At 36.8% G+C, this 24,090-nt stretch overlaps 1 protein-coding gene and 1 long non-coding RNA gene across 2 annotated transcripts; one reads left to right on the top strand and one right to left on the bottom strand.

The window, feature by feature from the left end:
* Positions 1–4,312: 4,312 nt before the first annotated feature.
* On the top strand, positions 4,313–4,895 carry LOC113469267. The gene is made up of 2 exons (XR_003392735.1): positions 4,313–4,544; positions 4,624–4,895. It is a non-coding gene; the product is annotated as an uncharacterized LOC113469267 (long non-coding RNA).
* A 3,896-nt stretch (positions 4,896–8,791) lies between these two features.
* Positions 8,792–21,342, bottom strand: LOC103513699. Its single transcript, XM_026826828.1, has 8 exons — positions 20,957–21,342; positions 20,678–20,850; positions 15,137–15,311; positions 14,756–14,910; positions 13,546–13,559; positions 12,814–13,016; positions 12,245–12,496; positions 8,792–9,546 (listed from the first exon to the last, which is right to left on the bottom strand). Exons 2-8 carry the CDS (start codon positions 20,828–20,830, stop codon positions 9,482–9,484), a joined length of 1,017 nt encoding a protein of 338 aa, XP_026682629.1. The 5' UTR covers positions 20,831–20,850; positions 20,957–21,342; the 3' UTR covers positions 8,792–9,481.
* Between the last annotated feature and the right edge of the window lie 2,748 nt (positions 21,343–24,090).

Below are 24,090 nucleotides of genomic sequence, written 5' to 3' on the forward strand. Positions count from 1 at the left end.
ATGGCAGTTTTAAACATCAACTCAATTGTGGAATGCGTTTTCTCGGTCAAATAAGTTAGCTCCTTCTTCCTTTCTTCCTTCGAGAGGAAAAAGTTTTTCTACACACCTTTGAAACGGAAGACGTAACATTTTTGGATGAAATCAACATACAACATGTTGCGTTTAACAACTTGATTGTTGAAATATTCCTAGAATCAAGGAACATTTCCTGTTCTGATTTATTCAACGGGAACATTTCCCGTCTTTCCAACAAAAGTTTCCTGGACACACAAGATAAACATTTCCTATCCCGATAGTTTATTCAATAGGAACATTTCCCGTCTTTTCAGGGAAACATTCTTGGAATCAAGGAACATTTCCTGTCCCGATGGTTTATTCAATAGGAACATTTCCCGTCTTTCCAAGAAAATTTTCCTAGAAACCAAGAACATTTCCTGTTCTAGTCTGTTCAATAAAAAAAACATTTCCTGTCCGACTCAATTCAACAGGAACATTTCCTACATGCTACCAAAGTTTCCTGGAAAAGAGACGAACATTTCCTGGTTCCCCCTCTCCTCCTTCGGATCCTGGGTATGTTTTCCAAAGTTCTCTCTCTCCAAAAGGAGAAAACAAGCAACATGATGGCAACATCACAAAGTTGTGTTTGAGTTTTCTCAAGTTGATATGACGGGGAAACTGTTATCATCCGACAGGGTAAACTGGGAGAGAGAACGCCTGACAGACGAAAGTTGAAAAGTTGAAATTTTTCTCCTTTTTTCTTCCCAACTCTCCCTCTCTCTCCCCTCTCTCTCTCTCTCTTCTCTCTCTCTCTCTCTCTCTCTCTCTCTCTCTCTTTCTCTCTCTCTTTCTCTCTCTCCTCTTTCTATTTCTCTCCTCTCTCTATTTCTCTCTCTCTCTCCCTCCCTTTCCTAACCTCTCTCTCTCGCTCGTTATAAAACTTTCAACCCGGCTTTTTCTCGTACTTTTCTCCTCATGTTTTGTGTACTTTACCATCTTATAAGTACATTGCATACATGTATTTTCACATCTGAATCATCTTACACATGCCGAAACGGCCAAGTTTCGTGTACACTATGTACATAGGAGGAATCTTAGTTGTGTCGTGGTTAGCGCGGTGAGCTCCAGATTTGGAGGTTTGTTGGTTCAAGCCCAAGCCAAGTCATGAATCATTGTGTACTGTATTCGTGCTTGAGGTTTTGGTCATGTACTGGGTTAGGCTATACTTGGATCGATTTTCTTTTTTCGTTGACTTTTCCTATTTTTAAGTCTTCTCATCACTTAACCCGGTACCCAGAACATGAGACAACCGACAATTGAAACCGTTCATAAGGGACTTTCCCGAGACTTTGTGGATTTCTGAGCGTGCTCCTACACCGTCTCCGAACCGTCTCCCAGCAGGCTCAGAGCCTCAGAGGTCAACACAAACTGTAAGCCTGGGGATACCGGGGTGTATGAGCAAACATCCCTATCCATAGACCCGTACCGAAACATTTTTGGAATACCCACACCACACACCTAATAGAAATATAGAGCATGAATTGATGAATATTTAAAATTATGTACCTATTCACCCACCTACATCTGATGTACATACATAGAACCCATATATCTGCTACCCACCTCTGAGATATAGGTACATAGAACCCTGTATACCTGATATGTATGTCCAATTGTACATAGAATTCGATATCAAACAAAACGTTTTGCGAAATAAATTGCAGAGGTGAAATTCGCCTGACAGGTTTTTGAAATGATGGAGGTGGAAATTATTCGGGCAATTCATTTGCGGCAGTCAAACCATGCGAAATATTGATATATGAGCGGAGTGAATGTCACGTACATACATACATACATACATACATACATACATACGTACGTACAGACCATGGGCTAAAAATCACTTTTTTGACATAAGGGGATCCCAAAACGGATATTTCCAACCATTTCCCGATTTTGAAAATTTGGACCGATTGCAATACTTTCATTACTAGTAGCCGCTAAACTGTAGTAATAGAAAGTAAAAAAGCTCTTTTATGGACTTATTCAATTTCTTGCTACACCTAGGATTCTCTCCCAAACTTTCAAACGTCATCTCTTAATATTGGATGCAGTGGGCAAAGAGCAATAGTGTAGAAAGCATGTGCATTGAAGAATGACAAAAAAAATGCAAGGAAAAGGCGAACAAGAGAAGAGGAAGAAGAGAAAGCAGGAAAAGGAGAAAAAAAAAAGAGGAGAAGAGAAATAAGCCAAAGGAAAAGGAGAAGAAGAAACAGAAGAGGAGGAAAGACACAAAGTAAATACACAAAAAGGAATTTTTATCAATAAAATAAAATATTATAAAACAGAATATGGAGGAAGGGGGATGAAGAGGGGGCGTTCTCACTTGTCGTCTGTTTCATCCGATTTTTTTCCGAATGTCCTGTAGCCAATGTAATTTAAATGAGAATGTTCCCACTATATGTACACACGACACGATTTTTTTCCGAACGACACAAAGTGTCCTTCTAGGCACTGTGATTTAAATGAGTGTTCCCACCACGCACGACAATTAAGTTTTTCCGAGCAAGTGGGAACAGGCTTTAACTGTAGGCGTTCGAATAATGAATACTTTTGTGCAGAATTGAATAGCTAAAATAGCTTGATCAATACTTCAATACTGGTTACGGTACTTTTGTTAGAAAATTTCAATTGCTTTTATCACACAACCCTCTGCTTTGTCATAATATGTAGATGTAGATGGATAGCTAGATTTATTAATTGTTCATCTAATTCAAAGCAGATGGAATATTGACCACGTTACATAAAGCTGATGTGTACACACAGTGCGGACGGCCGTCAATGCATCAATCGACCATTGATGTGGATCGACAACTGGTCGAATATGTGTGGACACAGCCTAAAATGTGCAAATGATAAATTTCATTAGTTTCCAATGGTTTTACAGCTAGAGAGTCAGAACGTTACAGGTATTTTGTACCAAAATATTTCACATCCTGTGGGGGGTTTTACTTTTTACTCACAAAAGCTACAGAAAATATTCTTTGTACAATCTTCGGTTTCCTTCTCAAATCTGTGTTTAATTTTTGTATTTTATTTATGTAGAATAAAAATATTTTAATGTAAGGCATTAACCTAAGTTAGGCTCTGAAAACTTATCTACAAAATACCATTTAACTTATCTACAAAATACCATTTAAGTTAAGTTTACCACTCTAGTCGACTCTGTGTGATTGCTTCATAATTAGATTTACAAGTTTAATTCTTTTTTTTTTCTTCCAAACTAAATTATTTTGTGTTGTAGTATAAGAAGTTTTGAATTATTATTTTTTCATATTAGGTAAATAATATCTTATGATAATTACTTATTTTATTCATGGACTCGTAGGCAATTGTGATAAAAAATTGTACAGAATCGAAAATTTCTAGGATTTTTTGTAATATAAATCAACTTATTTAGTTTTAGATTTTAGTAAACAGGTAAAGAAATATTTCTTCCTGATTATGTTCTGTAAATCATTTAATTTTCGAACGTAACTCGAAAACATCTAGTCATTTTGTACCTACATAAATTACAAATCAATTACAATTTTTTGTTACTTTATAATTCACCTCAAAACTTAACGTTCTAGTAGTTAGGTTTTCCGTTTTTTGTACAACATACTCTTTGTTTTAACTCTTAGTTACATTTGACCCCAGGAAGGTTCCTATGTAATTTTTTTTTTCTTTTTTTACAGTAGGTAAAGCAGACTGATATAGGTACTATTTTCTAACTTCCATTCTTAATTTAGTATACTTTTGACCAATTTTTCACAATTTTTAACTCAACTAAAAATAAAAGTGAATGAACAATTGGTAGGGGCTTCGTTACAACCAAAAGCCAACCATAGATCCATCCATTTTCCTTTAGAATATCAAAGGTTTTTTATTTAGGTGTTCCAATAGTTTTCCAATCCTTCAAACTATTTCTTTATTGACACAAAATAAAGATTGGAAATTTAATTACAAAATTTAATGCAGGTAGTAGTTAGGTTTTCCGTTTTTTGTACAACATACTCTTTGTTTTAACTCTTAGTTACATTTGACCCCAGGTAGGTTCCTATGTAATTTTTTTTTTCTCTTTTTTACAGTAGGTAAAGCAGACTGATATAGGTACTATTTTCTAACTTTCATTCTTAATTTAGTTTACTTTTGACCAATTTTTCACAATTTTTAACTCAACTAAAAATAAAAGTGAATGAACAATTAATTGGTAGGGGCTTCGTTACAACCAAAAGCCAACAATAGATCCATCCATATTCTTAATTTAGTATACTTTTGACCAATTTTTCACAATTTTTAACTCAACTAAAAATAAAGTGAATGAACAATTGGTAGGGGCTTCGTTACAACCAAAAGCCAACAATAGATCCATCCATTTTCCTTTAGAATATCAAAGGTTTTTTATTTAGGTATTTCAATAGTTCCAATAGTTTTCCAATCCTTCAAACTATTTCTTTATTGACACAAAATAAAGATTGGAAATTTAATTACAAAATTTAATGCAGGTATTTTTCCAATCCTTCAAACTATTTCTTTACTGACACAAAATAAAGATTGGAAATTTAATTACAAAATTTAATGCAGGTAAATTTCAAAGTAGAATCACATTTTACTTCGTTTTCGTAAACATATCTTTTAAAATTTCATTATTTAATCCTAAATTTTTCTTTTCTAATATCCCCCACAGTTAGATAAAAGGGAACACAGTAACCATCCACTGTTACTCATTTTTAATTTCAAAGAACGTGGAAAAGAGAGGAAAGGACGAAGGAGAAGGGAATTGAATTAAATTATTAAATATCCAACAGAAGGAAAAAAAAGTTCAGAAAATATAGAAGTTTTCAATTCAAGCTAAAGAGAGAGAAATAATAATTCATAAATCAATGTGAAATTTTCAAATTTGTTCAGAAAATATAGAAGTTTTCAATTCAAGCTAAAGAGAGAGAAATAATAATTCATAAATCAATGTGAAATTTTCAAATTTTATTTTTAAATTTTTAGGAAAAAAAAAACTTCTCTTACTTTTTTTATGAACATAATTGAAAGACGATACTCGTTGAAGAGCGTGGAGAATTTAATCTTCATATTTCAAAGCAAGTCGGAAGAGTTTATTAGAATTCTGATTTACTAACAGACGAGATAGAAATCTAAGAAATTTCTTCCAAACTGTCATCGCTTCAATGTTGATCTCCCCGTCTCATCTCTCAGTAAACAATTCAAACAACAGATGATATGTGAAGGTCCATTCACTAGCGGGCACGTTGAAAATTTTCTTTTGTAAGTCAACTGCTGTAAATACATACGAGATAGAAATCTAAGAAATTTTTTCCAAACTGTCATCGCTTCAATGTTGATCTCCCCGTCTCATCTCACAGTAAACAATTCAAACAACAGATGATATGTGAAGGTCCATTCACTAGCGGGCACGTTGAAAATTTTCTTTTGTAAGTCAATTGCTGTCCTAGTTTTTAAGTAGGACTAATTAATATTGAACCAAGGTGTTGAAAAATATACAAGAATTTCTTTTACAGGAAATCTCAATTAGAATTTTAAAACATCACATTTAGATAACTGTGTTGTTAATTTTCTTAATTTAATATTTTTTAAAGATAATATATTCAGAGAAAATCTTCCTAGAGTGTTTAAGTGGGAAAAATCTCTTTAAAAATGGGTCATCCCTAATTTTGAGTTGCTCTTTTAATTCTTCTTACTTTTCTTTCCATTTCTCATCTTCTCCCCAGAGTAAATAATTCATTAATTTTTCTTTCCACGTTTCCTTTCAGTTTCTAATCTCTTTTCCCTCTATTTCTTGGCTCACAAATACATACAGATGTACTGATAACGCCATTATTTTTCAAAAGAAATCTCTCCTGTAAAGAAACCTGTAAGCTAAGGGGGATAACTTTTCAATAGCTTGTTACAGGTATTTTGTACCAAAACATTTCACATCCTGTGGGGGGTTTTACTTTTTACTCACAAAAGCTACAGAAAATATTCTTTGTACAATCTTCGGTTTCCTTCTCAAATCCTAAATTTTGTAGCGTCAATTAGAGAATTAGCCCAGAAGCTTAAAGCAAATTAAATCCAGTCTGATTTATTGTATCTAAATCACTAAAGACCTCAATAGTTATACAGAGATGTTAAACCTCTATATCCAAATATTATTATTGCACCCATAAAGAACTGCCTGAAGAACCAAAGTCGAGTCACTTATTAATTTTTATTACAACAAAAAAACACTAACGAGGGAGAAAAAACTGTTAAAGCTGGTAACTGGCAAATTTCTCTTTCCAATAATTTCAATAAAAAATAATGATTGTGACAGAAAGCTTTTCGTTAGTTCGCTCTTTCGAATAGGAATCATCCAGAATTAACAGAACAAAAATCACCCATGAAATTAAAACACAAACCCGATATGAGTAATATTGTTACCTGTTGTTAATGAAATTGACGATGAAAAAAATAATTTGTTTGCTATGTACATTAACGAGCTATTTCATTATTGGATTTTAAGCTCAAACAACATAGTTTATACCTACTATGAGTGGGTATCCACCACTCTGTAAATTGAAATTGACGATGAAAAAATAATTTGTTTGCTATGTCCATTAACGAGCTATTTCATTATTGGATTTTAAGCTCAAACAACATAGTTTATACCTACTATGAGTGGGTATCCACCAATGATTTAATTTTTGTAGTGCCAATTAGAGAATTAGCCCAGAAGCTTAAAGCAAATTAAATCCAGTCTGATTTATTGTATCCAAATCACCAAACAGTTATACAGAGATGTTAAACCTCTATATCCAAATATTATTTCGTATTATTGCACCCATAAAGAACTGCCTGAAGAACCAAATTGGAGTGACTTGTTAATTTTTATTACAACAAAAAAACACAAGTAGGTACTTAACAAGGGGGAAAAAACCTGGTAAAGCTGGTAACTGGCAATTTTCTCTTTCCAATAATTTCAATAAAAAATAATAATTGTGACAGAAAGCTTTTCGTTAGTTCGCTCTTTCGAATAGGAATCATCCAGAATTAACAGAACAAAAATCACCCATGAAATTAAAACACAAACCCGATATGAGTAATATTGTTACCTGTTGTTAATGAAATTGACGATGAAAAAATAATTTCTTTGCTATGTACATTAACGAGCTATTTCATTATTGGATTTTAAGCTCAAACAACATAGTTTATACCTACTATGAGTGGGTATCCACCAATGATTTAATTGGAGATTCCACGTATTACTAATTGGAGATACTAATTCCTAATTGGAAATAGTTTGATTTTACCGAAATTGATTATGGATATTATGATTCAATTTTAAAATTGAAATTTTGAAACGCCAAAATTGAATAAATTGTAATGAGTGAATTGTGTTTTTAACTATTGAAAATCAAATTATTATAATAAAAAATTCCGAGTAACATACGTGATTTGCTAATTAAATATTTTTTAATGACGAAGAAGAAAAAAAATCTTTCATTAATTTATTCTCTGATACTGGTTATTGAAACCCACCGACACTTATTCAGCATTTACTATTTTAAATATCTAAATAACATTACCCACATAAAAAATATACCTACCTACCTAATTAAAAAAAAAAACATTTTTTTATTCAAATTTATCATTTATGTGTATTTTATAATGAAAGTATCTTGATGTATTCAATATTTTGACTTTATTATTACATCTAACACTTATATTAACGTACCTAATCTGTATATTTTTTATTTATTCAAGAGTTATTCACAAAATAGATTTAATTATATTGTACTAACTATTATATCTATTGAAGTTTGTGTATTTTGTGTATAGTTTAAGTTATTTATTTATTCGTCCTGTTTTCAATTGGTAAAATAAACACATCTCTATGTACTTGTCTTTTAAATCTGTTTTTCCTTGGTTCTTTTGGGAATGGTATTATTTTGGTCCCAAATATTGGCTTTTTGCCTTTTTTCCAAGAGGTTTGATAGAGGGAACAGTAACTGCTAGGGTCTTATCGTCCCGAAAACGAAGAGAGGAAGACAGGATAGGACAAAGCCAACCGTTCCTAGAACAAACCTTTTCGGGATAAAATCCACCCTGGGGGTAAATCGAACCAGCGACTCAGCGCTAACATGGCAGATGCTCTACCCTCCGAGCTAGTAGGGTGGCAACTTTTAAAAAAATCTGGTGTGAACATCACACGACTTTCCTTATCCTATTGAATGATGCTATTTTTTATGTTCTATAGTAACTTTTACAATATCTCTAACCGTTTAGTCAGTATAGCTGAAAACCGCCAAAAAACGGTCGAAATATGGCCAACCGGAGCATCTATATTACCCAAAAGTTTTGTGTTACATTCTTGTCTCATTTTGTGGACCACATACCAAATTTCAAGTCTATAGCTCATACCGTTCTCGAGATAATATTGAATTACACCGAAAACCGCCAAAAAGCGGTAAAATGCCGCCAACCGTTGCACCGATCTTAAACAAAAGTTTTGTGTCGCATACTTGTCACATTTCACAACTACATACCAAATTTTAGGTCTCTAGCTCTTACCGTTCTCGAGATATTTTGTTTACAGACAGACAGACACACGGACCAATGGCTGAAACTTTGTATTTAGGCTCTAGGGACCTCAAAACGTGTTTTGACACTAAAAACTGACCAGCCCGATTACATTACTTTCCTTCCTATAGGATAAGGAAAGTAAAAAAAGAGGTAAAAAAAATAAATAGTAAGTACATTGTGATAGTGTAGGCAAAATTGTGGTAGTATATTCAACATTTCTATTTTGTGTACAATATTGTTAATAAGGGCGGTTTTAAACAAATACCTTTAGGGATCCTATTAATAAAGAAATGCGAACACACAATATTTGTCTCTCTCACTCACTCGCTCAAAATGTTCAAAAATAGTGGTTGGGAATATGGGCCTATGTCTACACACAATATTTGTCTCACTCACTCAAAGTGTTCAAATATAGTGGTTCGGAATATGGGCCTTGGTCTACACACAATATTTTTGTCACTCTCTCACTCACTTACTCAAAGTGTTCGAAAATAGTGGTTGGGAATATGGGCCTAGGTCTCTCTCTATCTCTCGTTTTGTCCCGGTCACCCATTCGGACATGCACGCGCATCGTTACTTAACTTCAGTGATATATTGAGAGCTGGTTTATTCAACGTACTTTTACTAAAGTTGGATTTTCCATTCAGAAACGGAAACGATTTCGCCTCTTCAAGATGGCAGATTACCTATTGTTTAGTACAGGTGCTACCACCCTAAAAGAATAGAATATACCTTGTTTATCCTGCCTGAATAGGACTGAAAAGTCCCTTTACCCCAGCAGTCTAAACAAGGTCTCCAATATTTGATGGGTTAAAGAATAATACATACAACTAAAAGAGGGGAAATCGTGTCAGTTTCCGAAAGGAACTTATTTACTCACCGACCTACTATCACTGGACGGATTCCTAGTTGAATTCCTCGCGTTTCCCTCTCTAGCTAAATTCCTCGTGTTTACCTCTCTAGCTGAATCTCTCCTCTCCTCTTCCTCGTCTTCATCTCTGTCCTCTTCTATCACACTGCTCTGTATCCACGCTTTGATTCTGTCTTTCTTGGCTCCCCTGTCTACCGTGGTTTCGATCCCGTATTGGGTGAGGGTTTGAAGAAGCTTGTTCTTCTCATCTGCGCTGCTGTGGAAACTGTACTGCAAAGGGCATCCAAAATTTGTAGCCAAAACCAAATGTCAGCCCAATTCAATCACCCTAGTAAGGGCTGATTGTGAGACTGAGGAAAAACGCCGACCCCGTCTGTACACGGGAAAAGGCGAAGAAAAAGAAGAAGACACAAGTACATTTTGTCCAAGTGGACTGGAATGTTACTGGATGCCAATAGTGTTCACACCATGCCAGTAGCTGGACTCTGCCCACTGCCCTTGTGTAATCTAGCCATAACCTATCCTATCCCTAACTGTGATGAACGTTATATTTCTACTGGTTTTTATTGTTAAATAAATATCGTTACCTATGTATGTTTTTAGCTGAATCCTCTTTAGGGGTGAGCTATTCATTTCTTGTTTGTGGAGTGACTTCTCACTTCACTCAACAGTTTCGAGTGGATCATCCATAAATTTTTACTATCACTCTCTCAACTGTTCACTGTTTACGGAGTATACCTATTATATTGTATTTGTATTTATAGCGTAAAAACTCTAAAAAAAAAGAAGGTATTAGGGCTGATTGTGAGGCTGAGGAAAAAGGCCGACCCCGTCTGTACACGGGAAAAGGCGAAGAAAAAGAAGAAGACAGAAGTACATTTCGTCCAACTGGACTGGAATGTTACTGGATGCCAATAGTGTTCACACCATGCCAGTAGCTGGACTCTGCCCACTGCCCTTGTGTAATCTAGCCATAAACTGTTGATCCAGTAGAGATATCTGCGGAAAGAATAGAAAGTTTGGCTTGGTTTTAGTTCAAATACCTCAAATTGTTTTGTGTTAACGCAGAGCTTTTTCGCAACTTTTGTGGATATCACAGCATTACTAAGTGCCTCCTTTGCAAGCAATTTCCATATAATAATCTTTTTACACTGGTCAATCCACCACTGGTCGCTACTCCATTAAAGTAGCTACTCAATTGTCCTCACGAGGCCGAGTTCACCCCCCGAACTCCAAGCACAGAAGCGAAAAAAACTTCGACCTCGCCGGGAATCGAACCTGGGACCCCCGGCGTGCAAGCCTAGTGTGATACCATTCGGCCACGGAGGCTACATTCATTCCCTATTACCATAAATACATAATTTGATGTCAAAAATACCTGGAATAACGGGGATCATCAGGGGCAGCTTTCTGCCAGGGTAGGCAACCCGTCAGACACACAAACACTACGATGGCGAACTGCCAGATATCTTGAGACGTTTCTGCCCTGAGGAAGTAAAACACGAGAAGAAAGAGAGAATTAAACACAATAATAAGCATATTATATGCATTTTCTATCCCGGCATCGGGTTCCACTAATACGCTAATCCCCATCGGTATCACGAGCATTTTTTTTTTTTTTTTTTTTTTTTGATATGTTGGAATTTAGATGGCAAACAACATAATTTACTTGGATAGATATTAATTTCACGAATTCCCAGTTATGCCTGCATTCAAATTAAATTAAAAGGTTTTTTTTTTTTTTTACAACTCGTCACAATAAACATGAGTTCTTATTAGATAGTACCTAATTTCTTTTTATTGTTACTTAAAATTGGTTGTTTATTATAAAATTATTGAACTATTATCTTACCAATCAAACATATTACTAGGTATGTAGACCTTATTTAGACTGCGGTGGTAAGGGGACTTATCAGTCCAATTTACATTTTTACAAGAATTTAGATGGCAAACAACATATTTACTTGGATAGATATTAATTTCACGAATTCTCAGTTATGCCTGCATTCAAATTAAATTAAAAGATTTTTTTTTTACAACTCGTCACAAACATGAGTTCTTATTAGATAGTACCTAATTTCTTTTTATTGTTACTTAAAATAGGTTGTTTATTATAATTATTGAACAACTATTACCTTACCAATCAAACATATTACTAGGTATGTAGACCTTATTTAGACTGCGGTGGTAAGGGGACTTATCAGTCCAATTTACATTTTTACCCGTACCGTCAAATTAACTTTACCGTTTAGATCAGAAATTAAACTTTCTTACGCCGACTTTAGTTCATTTGAAAACAACATTATCCACGAGAAAACTTACACTTGCATTTTTCTTCTCAAAATGGAGCTAAAGCTAAACTCAAAATGGTTAGCTCAACTCAAAACTGATTTACCCATATTAACGAGTAGGTATTTACACTGAAAAGCTTGAGTTGACTCAAAATGAATGACCAAAAAATTGATAATCCCGAGTTTTTACACTTAAAAAACTGAATGCAATCGAATTTCTAGCCTCAGTCGGAAATATATCTCACTCATAACGAGGCACTCACAATAAAACTCTGACTCTGGGGGCACTCAGAACATGCCAGTACTGGTGTTTCCAAGATAGCGGGCGCGCTCTCCTATTCCAACTCCGCCATGAACCCCATCCTGTACGCATTCCTGTCGGACAATTTCAAGAAGAGTTTTCTCAAGGCGTGCACCTGTGCGGCGGGCAAGGACGTCAACGCGACGCTGCACCTCGAGAACTCCGTGTGACTAGCTAAATTCCTCGTGTTCACCTCTCGACTAGCTGAATTTCTCCTCTCCTCTTCTTCATCTTCATCTCTGTCCTCTTCTATCACACTGCTCTGTATCCACGCTTTGATTCTGTCTTTCTTGGCTCCCCTGTCTACCGTGGTTTCTATCCCGTACTGGGTGAGGGTTTGTAGGAGTTTGTTCTTCTCGTCCGCGCTGCTGTGGAAACTGTACATGGACGGGCAGAGACCGTCTTCTTCACTCCATGCATCTGAAATGCAGAGAGATTTTAGCTTAAAATATGGTACAAAAAATAATTCTGAACATAAAGAACCAACCCAGACGGGGATTCGAACCTAAGACTTTGAGTACTAGCTTCCAAGGCAGGACAGAAGTTTAGGTGTGAAGAGTACATAGGGGCATTCAAGGAATATAAAGGACTGATAGAAGAGTGAAAAGATAAATAGAAACACTTGTTTCTGCGCGTTACTGCGAGAGTAAAGGGACTTTTCAGTCCTATGCTGGTAGTATAAACAAGGTATATTCTATTCTATTTTGAATATCACTTTTCATCTGGGTTTTACTTACCATTAGTATTACTGGTAAGCGACCTCGCCAGCCACCTGTCTTCAACATACTTGTACATCTCTCCCAAATCCTTCGGCCTCTTGTCCGGTCTCGGTTCTAGGAATTTACGAAACCATCTCTGCGCCTTGTTGGAGAGGATTTTGAATAGTTTGGGCTGTCGGATGGGCATTAACACTCCCGTGCTGTTTATCCAGTAGAGATATCTGCGTAAAGAATAGAATGTTTGGCTTGGTCTTAGTTTAAATTTCTCAAATTATTTTGTGTTAAAGCAGAGCTTTTTCGCAACATTTGTGGACATCACAGCATTATTAAGTGCCTCCTTTGGAATCAGTTTCCATATAATAATCTTTTTACACTGGTAATGCCGCCACTGGTCGCTACTCCATTAAAGTAGCTACTCAATTGTCCTCAAGAGGCCGAGTTCACCCCCGAACTCCAAGCACAGAAGCGAAAAAATACTTCGACCTCGCCGGGAATCGAACCCGGGACCCCCGGCGTGCAAGCCTAGTCTATCCTGTCCCCCTCTCTTCGTTTTCGGGACGATAAGACCCTAGCAGTTACAGTTCCCTCTATCAAACCTCTTGAAAAAATGCAAAAAGCCAATATTTGAGACCAAAATAATACCTTTCCCAAAAGAACCAAGGGAAAACAGATTTAAAAGACAAGTACATAGAGATGTGTTTATTTTACCAATTGAAAACAGGACGAATAAATAAATAACTTAAACTATACACAAAATACACAAACTTCAATAGATATAATAGTTAGTACAATATAATTAAATCTATTTTGTGAATAACTCTTGAATAAATAAAAAATATACAGATTAGGTACGTTAATATAAGTGTTAGATGTATTACAATATAATTAAATCTATTTTGTGAATAACTCTTGAATAAATAAAAAATATACAGATTAGGTACGTTAATATAAGTGTTAGATGTAATAATAAAGTCAAAATATTGAATACATCAAGATACTTTCATTATAAAATACACATAAATGATAAATTTGAATAAAAAAATGTTTTTTTTTTTAATTAGGTAGGTAGGTATATTTTTTATGTGGGTAATGTTATTTAGATATTTAAAATAGTAAATGCTGAATAAGTGTCGGTGGGTTTCAATAACCAGTATCAGAGAATAAATTAATGAAAGATTTTTTATTTTTTATGTGGGTAATGTTAGATATTTAAAATAGTGAATGCTGAATAAGTGTCGGTGGGTTCCAATAACCAGTATCAGAGAGTAAATTAATGAAAGATTTTTTTCTTCTTCGTCATTAAAAAACATTTAATTAGCAAATCACGTATGCTACTCGGAATTTTATATTATAATAATTTGAGTTTTCAATAGTTAAAAACACAATTCACTTTCACTCATTACAATTTATTCAATTTTGGCGTTTCAAAATTTAATCATAATAATTAATTTCTGTAAAATCAAACTATTTCCAATTAGGAATTAGTATCTCCAATATTCTCCAATTAGTAATACGTGGAATCTCCAATTAAATCATTGGTGGATACCCACTCATAGTAGGTATAAACTATGTTGTTTGAGCTTAAATTTATTCAAGTTTGGCGTTTCGAAATTTCAATTTTAAAATTGAATCATAATATCCATAATTAATTTCTGTAAAATCAAACTATTTCCAATTAGGAATTAGTATCTCCAATTAGTAATACGTGGAATCTCCAATTAAATCATTGGTGGATACCCACTCATAGTAGGTATAAACTATGTTGTTTGAGCTTAAAATCCAATAATGAAATAGCTCGTTAATGTACATAGCAAAGAAATTATTTTTTCATCGTCAATTTCATTAACAACAGGTAACAATATTACTCATATCGGGTTTGTGTTTTAATTTCATGGGTGATTTTTGTTCTGGGTAAAACTCTCATTCAATTTCTCACCATGCTCCGCGTCGCTTCACTTACCTGTTTGGCGACTCGTTTGGAATAGAGTTCTCCAATGCCTGTCTCACTCACATTAGACGTAAGGTCGCCCAGTGGGGCGTACTCTTGGGAAAACACGTAGAAGCCGGGCGTTTCGAACGCTACGTCATATGTAGTGATAATGTTCTTGTGAGATCCTGTGAAGGGGAAAAAAACGGGTCATGTTACGAGTAATTAGGTTTATTTTAGGTATATAAAAAATTCCTAGTTACCTATTTTTACCATATTTTTCATTAGATACATAGTTATTTGGGAAAATGGGTGTGCATGGCCTCTTTCAGTGTGGTAACTCTCTGTCTAAAGTCCCTTAGTCAGACTAAGCTGGTCTACTCCCTGTTCAAAGTACACCAGCAAAGTACTCACCTAAATGTAATCCATAATGGAACTCCGTATAAAAGTCTTTCAGGGCAACGTAAGGTTTGGGAAGAGCTTTTAATACCATCTCAGTATCGGTTACTCGATGCTCTACCAGGAGGATTTTCCCAAACCAACCCTCGCCCACGATCTGAAGGATGTCGAACTCCTCTGATAGAACTACCTGGTGAGGAAATAAAATTATAAATTGGATTATCTTACATCAACACCGGATATATTCAACAAACTGAACAACAAGACAGATAGCTTGAGAAAGACAAAACTTCAATACAAACTTCAATTCAGAGAAGAAACTGCCAAGATGATCGCCAAACTTCGTTCGGAGACGGCGCGGCGTAAAAAGAAGTAGAATTATCTCAAAGGTATCATGTCTTGTCGCACGTTTTGTCTGGTACACGCCACTCTCACGCTCAGACCGTAGTGTCGGACAGACATAAGTCCGTTTTGTACTCATCAGGTATTTAGCCGGTAAACTTGACAGGCGGACCTTGTCAGCCGTACCCTTCAGGCCTTACACTATCTTACAAACTACCGCATAAGAAACTAAAGTCAAAACGCTTGAGTTAAAAACTTATACTGGAAATTTGTTCATTTAATAAAATTTAAGTCTTCTTCTTTTCTAGTGTACAGACGGGGTCGGTGTTTTTCGTCAGTCTCTCAATCAGCCCCAACTAGGGTGATTGCTTTGGGCTGGCATTTGGTTTTGGCTGCAAATTTTACAAGCGGATGCCCTTCACACTCAACCTTTGCTATATCTTTAGCAAGGGAAATAGGTTATGGCTAGATTACACAAGGGCAGTGGGCAGAGTCCAGCTACTGGCATGGTGTGAACACTATTGGCATCCAGTAACATTCCAGTCCAGTTGGACGAAATGTACTTCTGTCTTCTTCTTTTTCTTCGCCTTTTCCCGTGTACAGACGGGGTCGGCCTTTTTCCTCAGCCTCACAATCAGCCCTAACTAGGGTGATTGAATTGGGCTGACATTTGGTTTTGGCTACAAATTTTGGATGCCCTTTGCACTCAACCTTTGCTATTTCTTTAGCAAGGAAAATTCAAGCTGGTATGTACTTCTGTACAGGGACAAATCCAAATGATTCGGCCCAAATAACTGGACTAGATTGTTACTGAACACCAGTGGTATTTACAATACTCCAGTCGCTGGACTGTCTACTAGCCTTGTGTCATCCAGTCAGGATAGAAGAGACTGGTGCTGTGGTGGGGCTCATCACCATTGCGGTATTGTTTTAATTGGGATCGGGTTACAGGTTAATTGATGCATTCTGTATTTTATTTTACATTTTATATGGCGATGACCCTTGAGCCCAAGAAGAGAGAGTTATCTATTTCGTTAATTTGAAAAAGGGTTCAATTTTGCTGAAATATTTTGTAGACTCAAAGGTTGCTGAAAAAATATTAACGTCCAAAGGTCTCTGCCCACCTTTATAGCTTTCTTCTTTGACGTTAGATGCGTTCGATTTCGAATTCAATTAATTTTTCATTAATTATCTTCTATATTGTCTTATTATTTCCTTTCAATTAAAGGTAATTACAATATTTTTTGTCTTCAGAAACATTTTTTTTTTGCAATATCTTCTCTTTTCATCTTTCTTTGCTTTTTTTCTTCTTTTTTCATCGTTCTTCTTCTTTTTCTTCTTCCATGTTCAATTTTTTTCTGTTCTGTTAAATTTTCATGTTCCTTCCCTCTCTCTTTTTCTCTCTCAAATTTTTTGTGTTTTTAATTTTCTCACGGTAAATCAGTTTCTCTCTCCCTCTCTCTCGCTGCTCGTTGTAGTTTGATGTCTCTCGCTGCATTAGGCTACCTTCACATGTTAACGTATATGTCGACTTGGGCCGGCAGGCAATATCTTCTCTTTTCATCTTTCTTTGCTCTTTTTTCTTCTTTTTTCATCGTCTTTGTTCAATTTTTTCCAATTCTTTTCTGTTCTGTTAAATTTTCATGTTCCTTCCCTCTCTCTTTTTCTCTCTCAAATTTTTTAATGTGTTTTTAATTTTCTCACGGTAAATCAGTTTCTCTCTCCCTCTCCTCTCTCTCTCTGCATTAGGCATTAGGCTACCTTCACATGTTAACGTATATGTCGACTTAGGCCGGCATATTGTTAGTTGAGTAATGAACTCAGAAGACATATTTTTCTCGGTATAATTTCCCATGCAGACATAAACTCAGGCCGGGTCAATTTATTTATACATCAGAGAGTAGGCTCAATCGGTTTTGTTCTTTCGTTTGATTGTTTTATAATTTCAATAGGCTACTTGGGCGTTGGACGTTACTTCGAGGGTCAATAATTATCTTTCTTTGTTTTCTAACAGTGAAAAGTGAAATGATAGCGCGAAAATTTTATTGTTCCGCAATTTTCTTTTTCTTCTTCCTTCTTCTTCTTCTTCTTTTTAAAGATTTAACGAGGTTGTCGGTTCGACTCCAAGTCAATTGATCCCAAGATGTTACCCCCCTCTTAAAATGATGCAAAAAAAGCACAGCTGCAAAGCGAACTTAAAAAACCTAAATCTGAGAAAAACACAATAAGTACAAAGATTTCAAATTTATTTTAAATAACAAATAGAAAAAAAAACTATCAATAGGTACAATGTCTACAAATATCACCTCAAAATCCAAAATATGTCTTCCTTTTTTTTCAGTAAAATTCCGAGTTTCGGAGAAACATTAAACTAACAAAAACTTTGGGAAGCTCCAGATCAACACGTGTATACTGTATACCTTTTTTCAGTAAAATTCCGAGTTTCGGAGACACATTAAACTAACAAAGACTTTGGGAAGCTCCAGATCAACACGTGTATACTGTATAGTTATAACCAATTACACCGTCCGATGATTAAGCTAACCAGTGAAAAAGTTAAACAGTGGTAAAGCTAATCCATTGAGTGGTCATCTAGAATACTGTATATAGTTTTAACCAATTACACCGTCCGATGATTAAGCTAACCAGTGAAAAAGTTAAACAGTGGTAAAGTTAACCAGTGTTTTTGTCATCTAGAATCCAGATAGAAAATAATAATAATGCTCCAGATCAACACGTGTATACTGTATATAGTTGCTGGAGTAAAGGAACTGAAAAGTCCCTTTACTCCAGCAGTAGGCTGCTACTATTATTGTGGTCAATTTCTCAAATTACATTGAGGATAAAATTCCATACCTCGGCTGGGATTGAACCCACGCCCTCCTGTTTACCAGGCGAGCGTACATTGAGGATAAAATTCCATACCTCGGCTGGGATTGAACCCACGCCCTCCTGTTAACCAGACGAGCGCTTTGACCACTACACCACCGAGGCAGGTGTATTTTCCTTTCGGAAACGGAAACGCTTTCCCTTATTCAACATGGCGGATTTCCTACGGTTTCGAACAGGCGCCACCAAGCCAAAACAGGGGAAATGAACATCAAAAGAGGGGAAATCGTCTCAGTTCCTGAAAGGAAAATACGACCAAAACCGTCTTTTTATTAGTCGTATTTTATTGCTGTCTACCCAGTGGTTCAGTGACTGTAAAACCAGACATTAGGGGAAACCAAGCAACGGAACTGAAATTTTAAGGAACGAAGGTAAAGTCCAGACTCAAGTTACTGTAAAACTGCACATTAGGGGAACTCATCAAGGTTCCAATTTAAGGAAGAGAAGTAAAGTTTCAAGTCCGGACTCCGGACTTACGTGACGGTAAAACCGGACATTAGGGGAAACCCATCAACGCAAGGTTCCAGTTTGAGGAACGGAAGTAAAATCCGGACTGACAAAGTCAGAGAGAGTGAATTCGTGTCGTCATCCTTTACTGTGAACATAACAGGGGAAACATAATGACTAGAGCCATGTAGATTATGTCTATCCTCAAGACCTGTACAAATACAATTACAATTACATAACGCATGTAAAAAAAAACCGACCATTTCCATCCTTTTCGATCTTCCCGACTGGAATTTTTAGTGAAAATTATTGCAACTATTGTCTTTTTAGCTTTTTACTGTTCTAGTTCTATAGTACGGAAAGTAATGTATTTTTCCTTTTTAGTCCGTCCTTCCTTTATTATTACAATAGTAATAAAAAGGTATAATGGACGGACTATTGTTCCACTTGCACTAATACCAATAGGTATGCAGGTATAGTAATTAGGGAAGCAGAAGGAACATATAGAAGATGATGAGAAATGATTTCAATCGGTTCATTTTTACTTTCTATTACTACAGTATAGCGAGCTATACTAGTCATGAAAGTATTGCAATCGGTCCAAATTTTTCTTCTTCTCAAGTCAGTCACTCACACTCAGGTATACCTGACACCGCAGCACACACACTATCAGGTAGATCTGATCAGGTGTACCTATCGTCAGGTCTACCTGATAGTGAGTGGCTGGCCTTGGAGCTTAATTTTTTAGGCTACCTATCCTGATCCACATACAACTTTTCTCCATTTAAGTACTTTCAGGGCAAAAATCTTTTTTTTTTTTTAAAAAAAAAAAGAGGTTTGACAGAGAGAACTGTAACTGCTATGGTCTTATCGTCCCGAAATCGAAGAGAGAAGGAAGACAGGATAGGAGATCTATAGATACCGTTCTTTCTCTCCCTCACTCGCACACTCTATCTAGGTATTTCTCTTTCCATTCAATCTTTTTTTGGCTTCATGCTCCTGTTTTTTCACGGTGAAAAATCTCGGTAAAAAATTCGCTTTCAAAACAATCTATAGCCAGCCTAGTTAGCTTAGTTGGTAGTGCGTCTGCCTTGTAAGCGCTAGGCCGCGGGTTCGATTCCTGCCCGGGGCGGATTTTATGACACTCGTATTTATGAACAAGAATGATCGTTCTTAGATCAGTCTCAAGTCAAAATTGACCAATCAAATGCCTTCAGACTATGCTTAGCACGAACTTAAGAGCCAGCATTTTGTTCATAAATATGGGTGTAAGAGTTGGAACTCATGTTCGCGAAGACATCAACGTTGTGGTCAAACTAACCACAACATAGCCGCATACCTAGGGTGACCATAATTTTTTTGGCCCAAAGCGGGACGCAGTCCTTTTTGGACGAAGGGGGGGGGGGGGGGGGGGGGGGGGGGCTCTCGGAACGGCTGGCTTTCTCCTATCCTGTCTTCCTTCTCTTGATATTTAATTTGAACATTTTTAATTTTTGACCGGATGGCAAATTCCATGACTTTTCCAGGTTTTCTTTAAATTTTCACGATTTTCCATGACTTTTTGGCCGATTTTTAGATTCCATGACTTTTCCAGGTCGCGTATAAACCCTGGAGAAGGAAAGAAGGAAGGGGAAATAGAAAGAAGAGAGATGGAGAACACGAAAGGACACGAAAGGAAATACATCAGAGAAAGAAACGAAAGAGACAGAGCTGGTATGGATAGAGAGAGAACAAAAGAGAAGAGCGAGAGGAAGAGGAGAGGGGAGAGAGAGAGAGGAGGAGGAGAGAGAGCCGAGATTAAAGTCTCGATAATTTCTGTTAATTGGATTTTAATGAAAATGAGTTCTAAATTGTCTTTTGTTGTTACATTTGACTCACCTGTTCAAGTTCAAACTCCCGGATCTTGTGAATATTACTACTGGCGACTTTCTTGCCTTTGCCGGACGGTAGGGGAGGGGGAGATTCGTTTGACGGGGCTCCGGCATTGTTCACCGCCAGAGAGACCGTGTTGGACCTCTGGTGTTTCATCATGACCTAAGGGCTCCGTTAAGATGGGAAGAGGAAGCACTGTGCAATATACCTTCCCCTTTTAAAGATTCTCTACCATTGCACATGTAACATGTTTGGCAACAATGCCTATTTTATTTTTTTGCCAAGATGGGACCAAGGACTCCCCAAAGTAACACCAGATTGTCTTCGGGAACCGGATTCAAGATGGGCTCTGGACTTGATTGGTGAAATCTGAACCCGAAATGATGAAGGGCTTCGCCAAGACAGAAAGACCGATTCTCTAAGTCTTTCACGTTTTAAAACACCGGTTTTCCCAGTGGGACCGGGCTCAATTTGGACTCGGAATGATGGTGAAGGGCTCAGTCGAGGTCAATTCCCCGAAAGCGGCCACCGGACCGGAGTTAGGGCCCCTTTAATCCTTACTGGACACCCGAGTTAGTTGACCGATGCTCCGTAAAGACGTTCTGCAGACGCTCAGGTGACTGGAAATGCCCCAGGCATTAACCTCGCCCAGGGTAGCAAAATGTCATCTTGATGCTAAGGTAAGATGGGACCAAGGACTCCTCAAGGTAACACCAGATTGTCTTCGGGAACCAGATTCAAGATGGGCTCTGTACCCCCTTAAACATTTTGAGTGTAAAACCAGTGTAATAGAGCAGCGATTTGAGAAAAACACCGCGGTGTAACGATCCGATAATCTCCTTAAACACTTATAAAACACTGCTTGTAGACGGTACTTGTTTGGTGAAATCTGAACCCGAAACGATGAAGAAGGGCTTCGCCAAGACAGAAAGACCGATTCTCTAAGTCTTTCACGTTTTAAAACACCGGTTTTCCCAGTGGGACCGGGCTCAATTTGGACTCGGAACGATGGTGAAGGGCTCAGTCAAGGCCAATTCCCCGAAAGCGGCCACCGGACCGGGGTTAGGGTCCCTTTAATCCTTACTGGACACCCGAGTTAGTTGACCGATGCTCCGAAAAGACGTTCTGCAGACGCTCAGGTGACTGGAAATGCCCCAGGCATTAACCTCGCCCAGGGTAGCAAAATGTCATCTTGATGCTAAGGAGTAGAGTGTCTAAATCTACCTCAGAGTCATTGAGGAAATATTTGGGCACTGTTCTTCAACAACTAACGAGGCCAAAATCAGAGACGAGTTTAAACTTGGTTTAAGTTTAACTCTTGGCTTGGGAGCAATCTGGTTGGTTGATTTCAATCTTTTCAGCCAATCAGATTGATTAATCCGAGAGTTACCTTGAAACACGTTTAAACTCACTTTGTGACAATTTTGTTTAGTTTGAGATAATGGTCAAGTACGATATCATACATATTTCTAGACATGGTCTTCACTTTGTGACCATAATCACAAGGCTATCCACCGTGATTGATCAATTTTAAGATAGCCTCGGAATAACCTTAAATAAAATGACTTAATTTATGTACCTATTTACATTTATTAGAGTGTTTTGTTACTTACTTCTTGCATTAGTGACGAGGGCTAATCAATCTTCAGAAAAACACAAAGCCCAAGGCCAGTTTGGGGTAGGCACTGTTCTTCAACAACTAACGGGGCCAAAATCAGAGACGAGTTTAAACTTGGTTTAAGTTTAACTCTTGGATTTTGAGCAATTTGGTTGGTTGATTTCAATCTTTTCAGCCAATCAGATTGATTAATCCGAGAGTTACCTTGAAACACGTTTAAACTCACTTTGTGACCATAATCACAAGGCTATCCACCGTGATTGATTAATTTTAAGATAACCTCGGAATAACCTTAAATAAAATGACTTAATTTATGTATTTACATTTATTTAGAGTGTTTTGTTACTTACTTCTTGCATTAGTGACGAGGGCTAATCAATCTTCAGAAAAACACAAAGCCCAAGGCCAGTTTGGGGTGGGCCAAAATCAGAGACGATTTAAACTTGGTTTAAGTTGGATTGGGAGCAATCTGGTTGGTTGATTTCAGTCTTTTCAGCCAATCAGATTGATTAATCCGAGATTTACCTTGAAACACGTTTAAACTCACTTTGTGACCATAATCACAAGGCTATCCACCGTAATTGATTAATTTTAAGATAGCCTCGGAATAACCTTAAATAAAATGACTTAATTTTTGTATTTACATTTATTAGAGTGTTTTGTTACTTGCTTCTTAACTGCATTACTTGCACTAGTGACGTGGGCTAATCAATCTTCAGAAAAACACAAAGCCCAAGGCCAGTTTGGGGTCGAAATTTGACATTTCCGGAAAATCAAAGAGACAAAAGAGGAAACCCCATCGCGGAAAAATGTGTTATGTGTCATCCGAAATTTATGTACCTATATGTGTGTATCGTCAGTACATCCCTTTACTTCTTAGGGGACATTTCAGTTTAAGGAAGGGAATTTTTGTAAATGAAAAGGTGTTGGGGAATTTTATCTAAACAAGGTTGCAAAAAAATCAACTTGAAGATGTATTTCACCGTATGACATCGGTTTCCAAAGAGACACAAAGAGGGAACCCCATCGCGGAAAAATGTATTATGTGTCATCCGAAATTTATGTTAGGTATATGTGTGTGTCGTCAGTACATCCCTTTACTTCTTAGGGGACATTTCAGTTTAAGGAAGGGAATTTTTGTAAAAGAAAGGGTGTTGGGGAATTTTATCTAAACAAGGTTGCAAAAAAATCAACTTGAAGATGTATTTCACCGTATGACATCGGTTTCTTATTTAATTGTGTGTCATCGGCTTCAAGAGTTATTTAATCGTATGTCGTCAGCTTCTAGAGACAAGAAATTCGTCAGTGTGATTTACAATTTGAAATTTCATACGAAACGTGACTCAAGTGACACTTCCTGATGTGCTGATATAAATGTTATGTCTAGATGTTGTTCATATAAATGTTCTGTGTTCTGCTTGGTGTATAAACGTTTGTGTTGTATAGACTTGTAGTGTATGTGAGATGTATGTTTGTTGTAGTCAGTGGCGTAGCGTGGTCTAAATTTAAGTGTAGGGCGTTGTAGGGCTCATGCACAGGTCTACCAAGTCCCATCACAGTACATGCCATTAATATTTATGGGCATTAGAGTGAACTTTTGAGTTGTATGGCCGCCATACATACACGCTACGCCACTGAGTGTATGTAAGATGTATGTTTGCTGTGTGGGTACATAAGATTCCATGCTATTGTGGTGAAGGAAGATACTGTTGCCGCTTCCGAAGCAATGCCACCTATCTCCTAAAGCAGGAATCGGCAACCAAATCCCGTTCGGGTCCTGATGAAGATTGAAAAAATCTTC

Source organism: Diaphorina citri, unplaced genomic scaffold (genome assembly GCF_000475195.1).
Source record: "Diaphorina citri unplaced genomic scaffold, Diaci psyllid genome assembly version 1.1 scaffold1010, whole genome shotgun sequence".
In the NCBI taxonomy this organism is placed as follows: Eukaryota; Metazoa; Arthropoda; class Insecta; order Hemiptera; family Psyllidae; genus Diaphorina; species Diaphorina citri.

What these genes read in the sequence shown, in the direction of transcription:
- LOC103513699 (XM_026826828.1), bottom strand. Translation starts at nt 20,830, where the DNA reads ATGATGAAACACCAGAGGTCCAACACGGTCTCTCTGGCGGTGAACAAT. An exon ending in GCTTACCAGTAATACTAATG is followed by an intron (nt 12,497 to 12,813) that starts GTAAGTAAAACC and finishes TCTGCATTTCAG; the next exon opens with ATGCATGGAGTGAAGAAGAC. An exon ending in CACGAGGAATTTAGCTAGTC is followed by an intron (nt 9,547 to 12,244) that starts ACACGGAGTTCT and finishes GGAATTTAGCTA; the next exon opens with GAGAGGGAAACGCGAGGAAT.